The following is a 16,726-nucleotide window of genomic DNA, read 5'->3' as shown; positions in this document are numbered from 1 at the left end:
GGAACTAATATCCCACATGCCACGGGGCAACTGACCCCCTGCGCTGCAACTACTGAGCACACGAGCTACAGCTAGAGAGCCCTACAGAGCCCACATGTTCTGCAGCCTGTGCGCCACAACTGGAGAGAAGCTCCCCTGCCACAGTGAAAGATCCCACATGCTGCAACCAAGACCCAATGTAGCCAATAAATAAATATTAAAAAAAAGTATTTAAAAGCAAGTAAGAGTTCATCAAGGCTGCTAAATAGATCAATCTACTGAAAGCAATCCATTTGTATACATCTGCCACAAACATCTAAAAGATAAAAAATTTTTTAAAAACCCAACACATTTATAATCTCACAGTTTCTGTGTGTCAGGGGGCTAAGCATGGCTTAACTGGACCCTCTGCTTCAGGGTCTCTCACAAGTCTTTTTTTTTAAAATAAATTTATTTTTGGCCGTTTTGGGTCTTCGTTGCTGCACCTGGGCTTTCTCTAGTTGCAGCAAGTGGGGGCTACTCTTCGTTGTGGCGTGCATACGTCTCATTGCAGTGGCTTCTCTTGTTGCGGAGCACGGGCTCTAGGTGCATAGGCTTCAGTAGTTGTGGCTCACGGGCTCTAGAGTGCAGGCTCAGTAGTTGTGGCACATGGGCTTAGTTGCTCCGCGGCATGTGAGATCTTCCTGGACCAGGGCTCGAACCCGTGTCCCCCGCATTGGTGGGCGGATTCTTAACCACTGCGCCACCAGGGAAGTCCCTCTCACAAGTCTTTAATCAAGGCGTCGACTGGGGTTGGGGGTCTCACCCAAAGGCTCAGCTCGGGAAGGATCTGCTTCCAAGCTCACATGGTTGTTGTCAGAATTTCAGTTCCTCTAGGGCTATTGGACTAAGGGTCTCAATTCCTGGATAAGCACCCCTCATTTCCTTGCCATGTGGGTCTCTCCAACCTGGCAACTTGGGTCATCAAAGCCAGCAAGGAAAAGCATCTGTTACCAAGGCAGAAATTACTGCCTTATGTAACCTAATCACAGAATTGATGTCTCATTGCCTGTGATCGGTCCCGCCCATACTCAATGGTAGGACATTATGAAAGGGTGTCAATACCAGGAAGCGGGATCACTATGGACCATCCTAGAAGCTGCCCGTCACAGAGATGAAAGAGTGAGCCATGGGGGACCCCAGGGGGAAGAGTGTAACAGGCAGAAGGAATAAATGCAGGGGTCCTGGGTGGGAGCTTGCCTGGAGTGTTCAGGGAACGGCAAGGAGGCCAGTGTGGCTGGAGTAGAGCGAGCAAGGTGTAGGGGAGAAGAGATGAGCACAGCAGGGCAGGTAATGGGGGCCAGGTTACGTGGGGCCTTTTGACTTTTACTTTTTTTTTTTTTTTTGCGGTACACGGGCCTCTCACTGTTGTGGCCTCTCGCGTTGTGGAGCACAGGCTCCAGATGCGCAGGCTCAGCAGCCATGGCTCACAGGCCCAGCCGCTCCGCGGCATGTGGGATCTTCCCAGACCGGGGCACGAACCCGTGTCCCCTGCATCGGCAGGCGGGCTCTCAACCACTGCGCCACCAGGGAAACCCCAGGGACCCTGCTTTTAGAACTGCTGGTCTACCGTATGCCCAGTGCCGGGGCTCAGGGCCGAGTAAGATAAAATCCCTGCCTTGAAGTGGCTCACAGCTTCAGGCCTTTCTCTGGCCTCTGCGGGGAGACAACACATCAGTTCCAAAGCTCTTTACTTGCCGTAAATCCTAGGAAGGTAGATTTTATATGCTGCCCCTTGAAATCACATTAGTGATGTATGCTCATGACTACCCTGGTGTCCTGTTTTATTTCTGCAGTTAAATCCCATCTCCGTTTCTCCTAGCCATGGCAGACAGAGGGAACAGGTGGTCACCAGCTCCCTGCTAATAACTCTTCATATGTTTGCAGCCCATTATTAAATTGCCCTCAGATTTTCCTTCTTCAAGGCTAAATAATTAGCTACCCTTTTCTGAATCAAGGGGCAGAGAGAGTTTGGCTGACTATAGCTACCAGCCTTAGTCAGGAGCATATGTGGTAGAAATTCTTGAACCAGTGTGAGGGCTGGAGGTATTATGGGTTGGGGGCTTCAGTGGGGTTTCAAAGGCTAGAACTTCAGATTCCTTCATCTGAGCAAGACCCTTAGAAGTGATGCCAGCAGACAGCATGCAAGATAAGGAGATGGCCAGTGGGATGCAGGGATCAGCTGGAGGTCAAGCATCACCGGTGAGTCAAACATCTTGAGGGATTATGGACACCATCAGGCCTACCCCTGCCTCCATGAAATCTTCCACCTGATCCTTTCTAGCCAATGGAACGACACTCATGGGGCAGCCTGGCTGCTGGTGACCATCTTCCTCGGTAGAAAGTATGTGACCAACATAAAGATGATGTTTTTTTTTTTTAATTAATTAATTTTATTTTTGGCTGCATTGGGTCTTTGTTGCTGTGTGCAGGCTTTCTCTAGTTGCAGCGAGCGGGGGCTACTCTTCGTTGCAGTGCGCAGGCTTCTCATTGCGGTGGCCTCTCGTTGCAGAGCACGGGCTCTAGGCACGTGGGCTTCAGTAGTTGTGGCACTCGGGCTCAGTAGTTGTGGCACACGGGCTTAGTTGCTCCACAGCATGTGGGATCTTCCCGGACCAGGGCTTGAACCTGTGTCCCCTGCATTGGCAGGCGGATTCTTAACCACTGTGCCACCAAGGAAGTCCAAAGATGACGTTATAGTGTGCGGAGGTCAAGGTCAAACTTTAGACCACCTGCATCAGCCTACCCTAGGAGGCTTGTTAGGAAATGCAGATTCCCCAGACCCCACTGCACCAGAATCTCTGCTGAGGAGTCTGAGAATGGGAAATTAGCAAGACAGCCCCCATCCTGCTCTTCTGTGCAGTCAGGTTTGAGAACGAATGTCCTAGAGTGTGATACAGCTCTCCTTCTTCTCTTTTTTGGCCATGAACAGAAAAGGACAATGGTTCAGGGTAAACAAAGCATCTAGTACAGCGACTAGTAAAAATAGTGACTTGTCTGTGTAGTGTGTATATATCTTGAAAATAAAAACTAGTAATAGCTAGCATTTCTTGAGACCCCCCTCGTTGGCAGGCACTGTGCTAAGGGATGAATCCTCACTTCCATGAAATAGTGGCTGTTAGCATCCCATTCATGGAGGAGGGAGGTGAGGTGCACAGAGAGACAGGTGTGAAGTCACACAGCTTCTAAGTGGCAGGTGGTACGACTTAGACCCAGGCCCGGCTCACCCCGGAGGTCAGGATTTTAACCTCCACATTATCCCTTCCTTCCCCCTGACACACTCTTCCCTTCCAACTGTAAAATAGGGTAAGAGGCACCGTGGCTACAGATTAAATGTATGCTATGGGGGAAAGAAGCCACTAGTTTTGAACTATGCGCTCGTGTTTCACATGCATTTTTCTCATTGGCCTCATCTCACACCTGCCCTGGGAGGAAAGCATTATACCCATTCTTCAGGTGAGGAAAACTCAGGTTCCCAGAGATTAAATGGCTTACCTGAGGCCACACAGTTATTATGTAGGTGAGGTTGGACTTGAAGCTATCAAACCACACTACCCCTGGTGAGGATGGAGATGAAAGGGGTCTGACTCCAATGCATGGTCACTCAGAGGGTTGCTCTGGTATGTCAGCCCTGGGGACGCCCTTCCTATTTCCAGACCAGCTATTTAATTAGCCCGGAGCCTTCTTACTTCCGTGGTGTTCAGAAACACTGCCCAGGGTTACGGGCACAGCTAAAACAGGACCTAAATGGCATATGCTGGAAGCTGTATAATTAAAATTGACTTGGGAGACAATGCCGTCAGCCTGTATGGCAGAAATAGAAAGTCACCTAACCAGAATGTGTGTTGCCCATATGGATGCCAGTAACTGCTTTTGCCATTCTGGTGCTTTTTAGTTATAATAGCTATCCTGAGGTCTGTGGTTTACAATGCCACCTCTAACTACCTTCTTAAGGATCCTGAAGAGAAAACCATTATTATGTGCCTGTGTCTGCCATCCAGAGCTGGGTCTCTGAGGGGAGAATGTAAGAGGCCAGGTTCCTTGTAGACGCTGTAGACTGAGACGAGCCTGGGAGTGCCACCAGGTGACTGAAGCCTCATCTCCTGATCTGCAACTCTGAGTGTCTTTCTGCATTAGGAGGGGCTGAACTCTGGAACCATCGAACCTGCCCATTGGGCATCTACACCTGGATGTTCCACTGCCGTATCATTGTGTGCATTTTTGTCTCCTGTAATCTCTTACAGAACCCCTCCTGCCCCTCTCTGGGTCCTTATGGGGTCATGGCTAATGATACCCACATATGTCTGGTCACCTGGTCCAGGCTGACTCAAGCAGAGTGCTGGGTCCTCTGGAAACACTGCTTGGTCCAGAGGTAGGCACATGACCTAAGCAGGACCATTTAGAGTTTTTCCCTAAGATTTCATACAAAGTCTCTCTTCCTTTTGGAGCATAAACTGTTAAAATATAAGCTTAAGGCACTAGTGGCCATTTTTCTGCCATGTGAAAACAAACCTATTCCAGGCGGGAAAAAATCCAATGTTCAGAGAGAAGATATGGAGAGAGAGTGAGTCCTCATGACTTCACCGCATCCCTAAATCCAGACATCTCTGTGGGATTTGCCCTTGGCCTTCCAACTTAATAAGCCCATCGGCTCTTTTTCGCTCAAGCTGGATTGAACTGGGTTTCTTTCAGGAACCCTAGACAATACACATTTGAGGTTCAACATATCCAAACACAAAACCCCAATTCCTCCCCCGGCAAACCTGCCCTCCTCCAGCCTCCCCTGCCTTCCCCGCCTCATCACTGCTGATTCAGTTTCGGCCACTGATTCATGGCCATGACCTTGGTTCAGACTCACACTGCTTCTTACCCAGATTGCTGCAACAGCCTCCGTGCCTTCAGGCTTGTCTGCTCGGCGCTCACAGACACACAGACAGACAGACACAGAGACACACACACACACAGAGACACGCCAGAAATCTGCCTTGGCCTGACCCTTCCTGTTCTTCTATGGGGTAACTCACAAGGCTGCCAGACTACCTGGCCCCTGGTCCCTCCTACCTGTTGAATTTCAGCTGGTACCACCCTCCCCTCACTTCAGCTAGAGAGCTACTTGGAGTTCCCACTCTCATCTCTAAGGGGTGACCTCCAGGGGTTCTTAATCCTTTCTCTGCCATGGACCCCCCTGCCAGTCTGTGGAAGCCTCTAGACCCCACCTCAGAATAATGTCTTTTCAATCATAGAGCAGGATACATGGAATTATAATGAAATTATAACATACTGATATACATTTATCAACATATTAAAACCAATTTAAATTTAACTATGGTAATGCATGTGCTTCTTCAATAATGCATTAAATAGAAAGACCTAGTGCGGAGGCCTAATAACTGCTGTAATTTTCAAACAGTAAAGGGTGTCAATGAAGAGTCAAGTTATAAAAGCAACAGCTGTAATGTGATAGGAATATACGTGATTTCTACTGGCGACGAAGTCCCAGGTCAGTGACCGTGGAGATGTAACTTTATGCCTTTCTAAATTCATGGACTCCTCCACCCCAATCAAGTACCACTGGGCTCTAGAATAATCTCCTCATCTCGGTTCTTTGTGACTCAGCTTAAGGTCACCCCTCAGGAAGGTTTCTCTGACCCTCACCACACTAGGTTAGGGCCCCTCCTCAGCACCCCGACAGCCCCCTGGGCCTCCCTTTATCACACCACAGGTCATATGCAATTCCATGAGTTTGTCAGTGTACTGGCCTGGGGGCCTCTCCACCGAGACCCGTGAAGGTGCCTTATCCAAACAGGCACAGCCTCGGTCTGAGTCCAGGTTTCACCTCAAAGCTGGACCGCAGGTCCCCTGTTGCGCAGGTAGAGGCTCGCAGAGCCGGAGACCCTGAAGTGACATTCCCCTGATGAATGACTTAGGACTGATTTCTTGTTCCTTCTTTCATTGGAGGCAGGATGGTGCAGCCCTAAAGAAATGGGCCTTTGCAGCTAACCAGATCTGCATTTTTCTCCTGTCTCTGCCACTTTTCACCTGTTTACCTTGAGCAACTCCCTTCCCCTTTCAGATCTTCACCTTCCTTACCTGTAATATGGGACGATGATAGTACCCACATTGTAGGGCTCTGGTGAGGATTACACAAGAATGCACGTGAAGAGATCAGCCCTCGATCATAATAATGACTCAAGAGTTGGAGGCACCCATATCAGCTATTAATACCATCCATTTGTTCATTCAACAAGCATTTATTAAGCGCCCATTGCATGCTGGTGCTTGACATAAATGAAAGTATTTGATAATCCCAGAGGTAGGTTCTATTATCCCCATTTAAAATAACCCCCTTCATTGGAGGAGGGGTGCTTGGTATTCTGAGGCAGTTTTAAGTCTTTACGGATTAAGGTACCAAACTAACCCTAATGATTTCATCCCCCTACCCCCAATATCCTGCACTATGCAGCAACGTGGGGCAGTGGCTAGGGAAGGATTTCCGTTTAAGGGGTCTAGGTTTGAATTCCAGCTCTTCGACGCTGTATATATAGCCCCTGGGCAATTTCACTGCTTTGTGCCTTCTTTTTTTCTCATTTGAAGAGTGGGACAGTAATAGTGCCCACCTCAAGCATATTAGAGAATTAAAAGATTGAATTTGCTGTAAGAGGTTTTAAAAGGTTTAAAGCCCTGCCTGGCACAGTCTCAAAAAGTTTAGCTAGGGCTTCCCTGGTGGCGCAGTGGTTGAGAGTCCACCTGCCGATGCAGGGGACACGGGTTCGCACCCCGGTCCGGGAGGATCCCACATGCCGCGGAGCGGCTGGGCCCGTGAGCCATGGCCGCTGAGCCTGCGCGTCCGGAGCCTGTGCTCCGCAACGGGAGAGGCCACAACAGTGAGAGGCCCGCGTACCGCAAAAAAAAACTTAGCTATTCCTCATGGGAACACCTGGCAAACCCCTCCACCTCCCTCAAGTCCCCCCAAGGAGCACCTATCCCAGTGGGCACCCCTCCTCTGTGAAGCCCACTCCCGACCAAGCACACTTCCCATCAGTGTTAAAGAAACTTTGTGGATACATACCATGAAGTTGTTAGGAGTACAGACCATGGTGGGTTCAAATGCCAGTGCGACCAACTGGCAACTGTCATGACTTGGTAGAGTGGCTTTACTTCTGTGCACCTCAGTTTCCCCATCTGTAAACTGGGGATAGTTGCAGCAGCTCCCTCATAAAGTTAAGAGGAGTCAAGCACTCTGCTAGATGTATAGGAGTACGCAAGGCAGAGGAGGACAAAATGAAATGCTTGTGAAGGGTTGAGACGGTGCCTGCAGAATTATAATCGCTCAACATGTGTTACATGCCATGTGCTACAAATGAAATAGTATATCATACTTAGAAATGTATATGTATGCTAGATATTTACACAAAATATTTACACATATGTATATTACACCTTTTGTTTATAACTTCCGCATTAATTTCCTCATTTACTCCCACAAGACAGCCCTGGAGGAAAGGCAGGGCAGAGATTTTATGCCATTTTTACTGATGAAAAGACAGCGGCAGTGGGAGATTTAAAAAGCGGGTAAACTGGTGACGGGCAACTGGAGGTGACTGGCAACTGGAGATGGCTGGGCACTTTAAAAAGAGAACCAGCGAAGAGCAGTGTTCCACTTCATATCCCTCAGTGGAGACCCAGCCTCAGCTCTGTGGCCTTGGGGTGGGAGGATCGGTTTGGGGGAGGCCTCCAGGCCCAGAGCGTCCTAGCCACGAGGGCTGGCAGGCTGGCGGTGGACACGTCCGGGGGCGCACGCTCGCTGGCGCGGAGCTTCGAGCGGGCAGAGACGCAGGACGCTGGGCGCGACGCTGGGTGGCGCTGCTGGGCCGTCCCGCGCCAGACCTGTTGCGCCCAGGGCGCAAGTCCGGCAGCTTTAGGGTAAAGGGACGCGCCGATCTCTCCGCGCGCCCCTGCCACCCTAGCCGCTGTATCTTCCCTCGGGGAGCCCAAGGCCCCACCTTAACTTGAGGCTCCCATTCGTTTGGCCTTTGCGTTCCTCACCGCAACAGTTCTAGGCGCGTCGGGATGGGGGGGCGGGAATAAAGTTTTTCCAACCTGGTCTGGGAGAGGGCTGGATGGGGAAGACTCTCCCAGCTCCAGACTACAAGGTGGGCTGGACCGTGCCCCTTCGGCTTCACGGCCGCCTCGGAGGCCCCGCTCTTCGTAGGTGCCAGCGTCGGTGCCGACCGGATGGGCTGACCCGCGCACCGCCCCCTCCCACCCCGTTCCCCTTCGCGGTCCCCTCCCCCGCCTCTGGCGCGCACTGGCCCCAGCGTCTCCGGCCCCGCCCGCGCCGGGGTCGCTGCAGTCTCCGTGGTTGCCCCGGGCTCCCTCCCCAGGCGTCCCGGCCTTAATCAAGCCGGGGGAGCGCCTCGGGGGGAGCGCGGGACAGCGAGGGAGGCCGAGGCGGAGGCCCTGGGCGCCCGAGCTCTCCCAACCTGGGAGGCGGCCCCGACTCCGGGAGCCGGAACGCAGGGGAAGGCAAGGACGGGGCGGCCGACGGAGGGGCGGGAGCCGCTCATCAGCCACGCCAGTCACGTCTGGGGCCACCCGGCTGCCTTTTTCTTTCTTTCCCCCTTTGCTTTCTCCCCTCTCTCGGGTTGGCGAGGGCAAAGTGGCCGTGGCGGCGCCATGCCCGGGCCGGAGTGAGTGCGCGCGGGCGAAAATGGCGTACATTCAGGTAGGGCTGAGGCCGGGGGGCCAGGTCCGCGGTGTGGGTGAGGGGTGCCGCGCCCCCTGTGACTGTGAGCGCGCGGGAGGGAGGACAGACGGCTGCGCTGCCACAAACTTGCCTGGAGAAAAAGGGTGTCTGAGCGCAGGCTACCTGTGCAGCAGTGGGGGGTGCGCCCCAGGAGAAGAGGCTGGGGACCCCCGCACCGCGTGACGAAAGGCCCTAAGCGGACTCTTCACGCGCGCCCTCACCTCCTGGGGAAGGAATGGGGGTGGGGCGGAGTTTTCTTCTCCCTTCCCCCACCTCCTCCCTCGTGCACCCTTCCCCAGGGGAGGGGCCGCGGGCAGGGCGGTCCGGGGCGCGCCAGCCGCCCGGCCCGCCAGCTGCCGTTGCCTTGGTGACGGCTCCGGCTAATTGGCCGGCTGAGGGAGCCTGTTCCGGCCAGGAGGGACAAGGACGTCGTCTTTCCCGGGCACTGGGTGTTGAGCGGTGGGGGACACACCAGAGGCGCGCTGGTGGTGTTGGGGGGCAGCCGATTACTTTGGGCCATTGCATTGGGGTCTGGGAGTTGTGGACCACCATCATCTTGGGGACACCCCCCAAGAATCCTTAGGCTGAAATAATTTACAAGCACCTTCTTTAGGGGGCGGTGAGGGGGCGCTGCTTGACTGAAAGACCTTTCTTCTCAATACATGGGGGGGAAGTGGCGACGGGTCAGCGCCAAGGTCATGCAGTCAGACCCGCTGAGCTGCTTGCTTCTGGGGTTGGCTCCTCAGCCTGGCAGAGAAGCCTCCAGGCTCCCACAGTCAGGGTGCATCTGGGCTCACGTCTCCCCTCGGCTACAGCTGGGGTTGCTGCTGGTCCTCTCGTCCCCCTTTGGCTCACGCATCCCCTCGTCATGTCTTTAGGCTTTTCCACCTACCAGGAGCTCTGCTCTGCCACCTAGGCCATAGCCTTCACATCCCAATCCTTAGATTCGCTCCATTGACTTCTCTTTCATGGAATTCCTAGGTCATCTTTTCAAGTTCAATGAAGGTCACATTTACTGTTCACCTACTGTGTGGATGTTGTCGGGCGGGGCGCTGTTCGACAGTTGCTCAAGAGACACTTGGCTAATCACCTACTATGTATGGGCAGTGGGGACACAGCTGAGAAAGCAGCAGGTCCCTGCCCCTCAGAATGCACAGTGCAGTGAGAAAGGAACAACGCTTCTACGGGTCTTAATGACTGCCTTCAAGCACAGAGTAATTAAGTGACTTGCCCAAGGCCATACAGGTGCTTAGGGGTCATGGTGAGGCCTAAAAGTGGGGCTGGTGGGGATCGGTGGGGGATTTGTTAAGCATCCGGTATGAGGATGGCCCGGTGATGTCGACTTTCCTCCTAGAACAAGGTGTTAAACTTTTTTTGTAAAGGGCTAGATAGTAAATACTTCTTTTTTCTTGGAGGGCTTCATGGTCTGTGTCACAACCTCTTGACTCTGGCACTACTAAACAGCCATAGACAGTAGTAAATTAATGGGAATGGCTATGTCTAATTAAAAGTCTGTGGACACTGAAACTGAATTTCATATACTTTGTATGAGTCAAGAAGTATTAATCTTTAAATTTCTTTTTCAACCAAATAAAAATATACAAACCACTCTTAGCTGGAGGGCCATGGAAAAACAGGCTGCAGGCTGGATTTGGTCTGCTAGCCATAGCTTGCACCCCCTGTTCTAGAATATCTGGGTTCTCCTCCTTCCTCCTTTTTTTCCTGGCTCGAATCAGTTCTCCTCCATTGGGTCAAACACATGAAACCGAGCCTCAAAGACTTGGCATTCCTGGGAGCCTCAGAGCATCTTCCCTTTCCTCTTTCTTCATTTTCCTTGTTTCTCTTTGCTGCCCTGACAGTCACCTTGCACCTGGGCCTTGAGAAAGCTGCGTGGTTGTACCTCATTGGGGCCCCTGAGGTGGCCTTGCCTCTGTTCATCATGGTTTTAGAAATGGTTCTCTTTGGATCACTACATACCCAAGAAACACTTCCCTGTGAGCCTGGCTTGTTGTGAAAAAGCATCACTTTATCCTTGCACTTTACTGTAAGCATTTTAAAGCACTTTCTCACGTAAGCCCCACGAGGGCATAGCTTTTTGCTGCATTGTTCACCTCACCGCTGTATTGGCCAGGACAGTCCCTGGTGCCTAGCAGGTTCCAACTGGACTTGACAAACCGTCTGGTCCTCATAAGCCACAGAAGGGGTTCAGATATTGTGCAGCTGGGCAGGACAAAGCATTTTCATAGTGTCCTAGCTTAGCCCTTCCACTAAAGAGAAGAGGTTAACTGAGGTTCAGAGTGCCCCACCCCCGCCACCCCTACTTGCCCAGGTCACATGATTGGCCACTGGTGAGGCCAGAACTAGCGCTTCTTCACTCAGTTTCATACCCTTCTCCTCACCCGCCTCGGTGTGATTAGTGCCCAAGACGTCGTTTCCCAAGCTGCAGTAAACCGCTTATCACTTCAAGGATTTTGAGTTTTTCATGAGCTGCGAACCACCTGTGCTGTTATTCACTTAATTTTTTTTCTATAAATGGACTTGCACTTTATTTTAACTTTAAAAAATAGTATGAAAAGGAAACTTTATGTCATTACCATAATAGAAAACCAGGGTCACGTGATGTAAACAGAAGGCAACAGGAAAAATAAACACCATGAGAATAATGCTACATTCTCGGGATTCTAGATGGGTAGGCTGTCTCCAAGGCTTTGAGCTGGGGTCTGCTCTCTGTTGAAAAAGGAAGCCGGGGATGGGATTTGCAACTGTTAGAAAAATGTCACATACAATGGTACCAAATTAAGACTTTCTCCTCCTTGCAAGAGAATTGAAAAAGACAGTTAACTTTCTCCCTCTTGACTCAAAGTTCTGAGTTCTATGGGGGACTCCTCCTAACCTACCTGGTTTACTTGGCCCGTCTGGAAAGCCATTAAGACTCTCTCCCGGAAGGGGGTGGCGGGAGCCTGTGCCTTGGGAACCGGAGAGAAGAAACTGGGGTGGAGGTGGGGCTGAAGAAGGGAGGGGCTCCCTCCCTTCTTCCCGAGGACCAGACTATGGCTTTCTTTTCTTTGGCTCCCTCTATTTGTGGGTGGTCATGTGAAGCTCCCCACCATTGGAGCAGAATTGGAAGGTAGGGCCTCGGGGAGGGCAGGGGAGCCAAGGCACATCCACGCTGTGCCTGCCTGCATGTTAGCTAATCATGTCCTTTTGGGTTGGCTTCATGGCTATTTCTGTATAGGAAGGTTTGCTCCTCTCCTGAAGTGTGGCTGCATTGGATAGCACGACTATCTGTCCACCCGCTCTGATTCATAACAGCATACGGTGCAAATCAAATCGAAATGCTAAAGTTGCCCATTTATTCGGTGTTGGTTAGCCAGGAGGCTACCAGCAACCCTGAAGGTAGCAACACCTTGTTAGGAGGTCAGCTCCCTTCCCAGGATGGTAAGTGGAAAGAAGCAAGCAGGGCTTTTCTTTTTTTTTTTTTTTTGGGTTGCTGGAATATTGCTAAACTGGTCTTGTCTCTCTCTCTCTGTCGCCCCCCTCGCCCTCTGCGCCCCTTGGCTTCACGTGGATCTCTAAAAGGGCAGTTGGAACCTTTAAACGAGGTGAGTTAATTCGGTGATTCGTTTGGTCTGGCTTCTAATCAAGAAATGCTTGCTTGTCATTTTGGAGCCTTATGTGGGGCTGCGGGGATATTGAATATTAAACAGCAACCGGATGTTGATAACGGCACAGTTTCCATCCCCTTCTACGGAAGGGAGATCCCGGTGGAAAGACGACTAGTTGATGAGATAAGTTTTCCTTCCCACTCCCTACTTATTGCCATTTGATTATCTCTGTTTACTCTCACGTCATGAGATTTTTTTTTTTTAATATTTTTGCTTTGCTTTCAAGAAGACAAAGTAATATTCATTGTGTTTTGAGAACATACTGCATAGCCCTCACGATGTTGAATAAACCACCCCCATGTCAAGAAAGACGTTCACATAAACTGCAAAAGAAAATAACCTGCAGCTATTTTGCTCGCTATTAATGGCTCGAAAGGGTTGGTGTTTGCCATATCTTTGTGCCTGCAGTTGGTAAATAGAAATGGAAAACATTTTGTTCTGAGTGCTCAGTGGCGGAGAGGGACCTCCTGAAAGTCGTTATTTCTCATCAGGGATCAGCTGCTTGTAATTTTGGGTGTTTTTCCTCTTTTTCCTCCCCACCCTTTCCACCTCCCCTCTACCCCTCTTCACTACCCACCTCCCCCAATGGCCTCAGGGTTTTCTTTCTAGAATCTCCGATCTGCTGCTCTGCAGATGGACTTGCCGGCACTGCTGTCAGAAGTGCTATGAATCCAGCTGTTGCCAGTCGAGTGAGGATGAAGTTGAAATTCTGGGACCTTTCCCTGCCCAGACTCCTCCCTGGCTGTAAGTAAAACTGCTCCGAACTCCCTGGAAGGCAATCTTAAGACCTTTCTTTTCTCCGTTTCTGCGAGGGGGTTTGGGGCACGGGAAGGAGGATTTGGGGTATGAAAGTGGGAAAGGCTGAGTTTCCATCGACCTCTTAGCTGCTGATGGGATGTGCTCTGTGCCTCGTTGCGTTCGGCAAGCTGGTGAGACCAGCTGGGGGTGGGGCTTCAGTTTAGCTGGTTTCACATCGGGCCTTCTGAGATATGAACTGTGTAACGCTAAGCATGTGGGCACGTTTAATCACGTTGAGTGTCGTTCCAAGCAGAAAAAGAGATCTGTGAGCATCTATATTCTTCAAGGGATGTCCAAATTCTAAAGGTTTCAATCCAAGTCGGTACGACAAACTGTCCTAGCACCTGGCCCGTGCCTGGCTCATGCTAGATGCTCAAGGAGTATTTGGTGTGGATAACATGAACAGACAAGTGCCTCTCTGCTGGTTTGAGCAGGAACTTCAGAAACAGGGGAGCAGAAAAGCACCTCCAGTCGCCATCGTGTCCTCCTTCGCTGTTTATGTTCTCTCTGGCGTCTTTCGTTTTATTTCCAATTCGTTTTCCTCCCGCGCCCGCATACAACATCTCCATCTGCCAGTCGCTCAGATATTTTGGGAACGCAGTTTTGAAGCTTCTCAGCCACGTGTCTGGTCCACCTCTCTGTGGCTGGGAGAGGAATGTGGCCGGAGAGTCTGGGTTGAGTCTAGAGGGCCAGGGCCTGGGAATCATCAAGTGTCACTTCTCATGATACAGAGGGGAGGCTCAGAGAGTTGGGAAGACAGTGTGAGGGCCCACAGCTGGAGCCTCAGTGGGGATCCAGTGCTGTCTCAGCTAAACCCTTGGGCTAACATTCCAGAAGCCTCTGGCACCCCATCTTTCCCTCCAAGTTGGGGGTCATGCCTCAGTCCTCTTATTTTCTTAGAAGCAAGTATCACATATTTCCATAGCCAAATGGCTCTGTGTCAGGCTCTGTGAGTTCAAATCCTGTTTCTCCTACTTTTTTCTAGTTCTGTTCCCTTGGACAAGTTGCTTGATCACTGTGCCTTGATTTCCCATCTGTCAAATGGGCATGATAAAAAGAATAGTATTTATCTTATAGGGCGGTTGTGGTGATTGCATGAATTAGTGTATGGAAAAGTACCTAAGGCTGCTTGATACCTTGTTGGTAATCACAGATGTTAAGTGATTCTTTTTACCCTATTCTGGGTTTCCCCATCTGTAAAGTAGGAAAAGTAATAGAACTTACTTTATAGGGTCGCTGTTAAGTGTAATGAGATATGCACGTAACGTGCTGAGCACGGTCGTAAGTATTCATCTCTATTATTATTAGGTATAGATAGAGATTCTTTCAACTGATAAAGATAATGTTAAGGAACTTCCCATTACTCACAGGTTGTAGCCTGAATCCTGCAGGTGTGCATAGAGTTGAGATGTTTGGTGAAACCAACTCGTTAATCAAGGGATCGTTCCCATTTTCCAGTGACAGAGGTTGGCTCAGCCCATCTGGTGTCTTTAAAGCCATGCTCAGAAGAACTCCAGCTCTGCTGTGGCAGGGCTATCTTGTTCATTCCAAAAAATGGCTGTTGACCAGCTGACTAACCTGCAGGCAGAAATCGAGTCCTGAAAGTGGCAGTCATGCCATTGAAAAGTTAGTCTCAGTTTCTTTGGTAGTTTTTCTCTTGAGGTTGCCCTACAAGGCTAGATAGAGTCCTGTTCCCATGCTCAGGGGATTTAAACTTTAGTATAGGAGATACAGCAGGTATATAAGTTCAGTTTGTGTGTTCACACCCTGCACACCCATATGACGGTCTTGCATAGAGTTTTGTTATGGAAAAATCCTGGGAGAATGACTGCAGTCATAGCTGGATCCAGGGGCTCAAATGATGTCATGGGCGTGCATGTACATGCTGTCACTCTCTTTCTTTATGTTTCTTCTGTTTTGGCCTCATTCTTTTTTTTTTTTTTTTTTTTCCCTGTGGTACGCGGGCCTCTCACTGTTGTGGCCTCTCCCGTTGCGGAGCACAGGCTCCGGACGCGCAGGCTCAGCAGCCATGGCTCACGGGCCCAGCCGCTACGCGGCATGTGGGATCTTCCCAGACCGGGGCACGAACCCGCATGCCCTACATTGGCAGGCGGACTCTCAACCACTGCGCCACCAGGGAAGCCCTGGCCTCATTCTTAAGCTTTGTTTTTCTCTGCCTCGTTTTTTTTTTTTTTAAAGACTTTAATTAATTAATTTATTTTTGCTGTGTTGTGTCTTCGTTTCTGTGCGAGGGCTTTCTCTAGTTGTGGCAAGTGGGGGCCACTCTTCATCGCAGTGCACGGGCCTCTCACTGTCGTGGCCTCTCTTGTTGCGGAGCACAGGCTCCAGACATGCAGGCTCAGTAGCTGTGGCTCACGGGCCCAGTTGCTCCGCGGCATGTGGGATCCTCCCAGACCAGGGCTCGAACCCACGTCCCCTGCATTGGCAGGCAGATTCTCAACCACTGTGCCACCAGGGAAGCCCCTCTGCCTCATTTTTAACAGCAACAAACGTATCAGGAAAGGCTCTCATTGCCCTGTCTCGGGTCGTGTGCCAATCACTGGATGCAATCACTTTTGCTTGGAGGAAAAAGTGCTGGGATCATTCCTGGGTTTCCTGACCATCCTGGAGCCAGGGAAAGGGTTATTCCACCTGAAACACAAGAAATAATAAGCTAGTCGAACAGGGGTTGGCAAACTTTTCTGGTAAAGGGCTAGATAGTAAATATTTTAGCCTCATGGGCTTAGTTTCTGTTGCAGCTACTCACTTCTATCCTTGCAGTACAAAAGCAACCATAGACAGTTCATTAGTGAATGGGCATAGCTGTGCTCCAATAACACTTCTACAAAATTAGGCAGTGGATTTGGCCCTGTAGTTTGCAGACCTGGGTAATAAACAATTTGGGTGCTGTGACTGGATCCAGGGTGGACAAACGCCACGAATCGGGGGGCTCATAGAAAACGGGCCTGCGAGCTCAGGTCGTGTAGGGTCTCAAATGCTAGATTAAGGAATTTGGATTTTCTTCTGAACCAGAGTAGACCCCTGATAGACATTGAAAATCACAGCCTGGTGTCTGTTTGCCCCAGATGCGGAGTGTTACAGATGCACGGCCACTGGGTTGGAGGATAGTTTTGCTTTGCCCAGGCTGCTGACCCTTTGTACAAGCAGGGGATTTCTTCTGGGGTGGGACTCTCAGGGAAGACACTTGTTTTGGTTATGCCACAAGCAGAGAAGTGGGCTGGAACCTTCCAGCAGAGCCAGCACACCACACAGCTTCAGGAGGTGCCCTTCACGTGGTGGTCATTATGAATGGGACCACCTAGAGTTAGTGCAGTGTACAGTCTGAGCAGCTGTACATGACCTTCGTGCTTCCTAAGATGACCCAGGTCTTCCTTGAATCCTGGGCACACTGAGTACATTTTTGACTGTCAATATCATGCATAATATTAAGAGGAATCTGTAAAGGGGAGGCCGGTTAAATCCTTCAGAAGGAGAAGTT

At 50.6% G+C, this 16,726-nt stretch overlaps 1 protein-coding gene across 2 annotated transcripts in view; it reads left to right on the top strand.

Annotated features, from left to right (window-relative positions):
* The first annotated feature begins 8,367 nt into the window (after window positions 1-8,367).
* Window positions 8,368-16,726, top strand: part of SYT17 (synaptotagmin 17) — an 86,295-nt gene continuing 77,936 nt past the window's right edge. Inside the window, exons 1-3 of one of the 2 annotated variants that reach the window (XM_032603798.1) lie at window positions 8,368-8,743; window positions 12,349-12,366; window positions 13,025-13,173. In XM_032603798.1, coding sequence (XP_032459689.1) covers window positions 8,729-8,743; window positions 12,349-12,366; window positions 13,025-13,173 — 182 coding nt within the window. In that variant the 5' untranslated portion in view covers window positions 8,368-8,728. Of the gene's footprint in view, window positions 8,744-10,107; window positions 12,203-12,343; window positions 12,367-13,024; window positions 13,174-16,726 lie in introns of those variants that run through there. The other variant, XM_032603797.1, reaches the window with a different exon arrangement.

This window comes from Phocoena sinus, chromosome 15, assembly GCF_008692025.1.
Source record: "Phocoena sinus isolate mPhoSin1 chromosome 15, mPhoSin1.pri, whole genome shotgun sequence".
Lineage (NCBI taxonomy): Eukaryota > Metazoa > Chordata > Mammalia > Artiodactyla > Phocoenidae > Phocoena > Phocoena sinus.
Note: the sequence above shows the minus strand (reverse complement) of the source record. Positions and strands in the feature narration are given on the sequence as shown.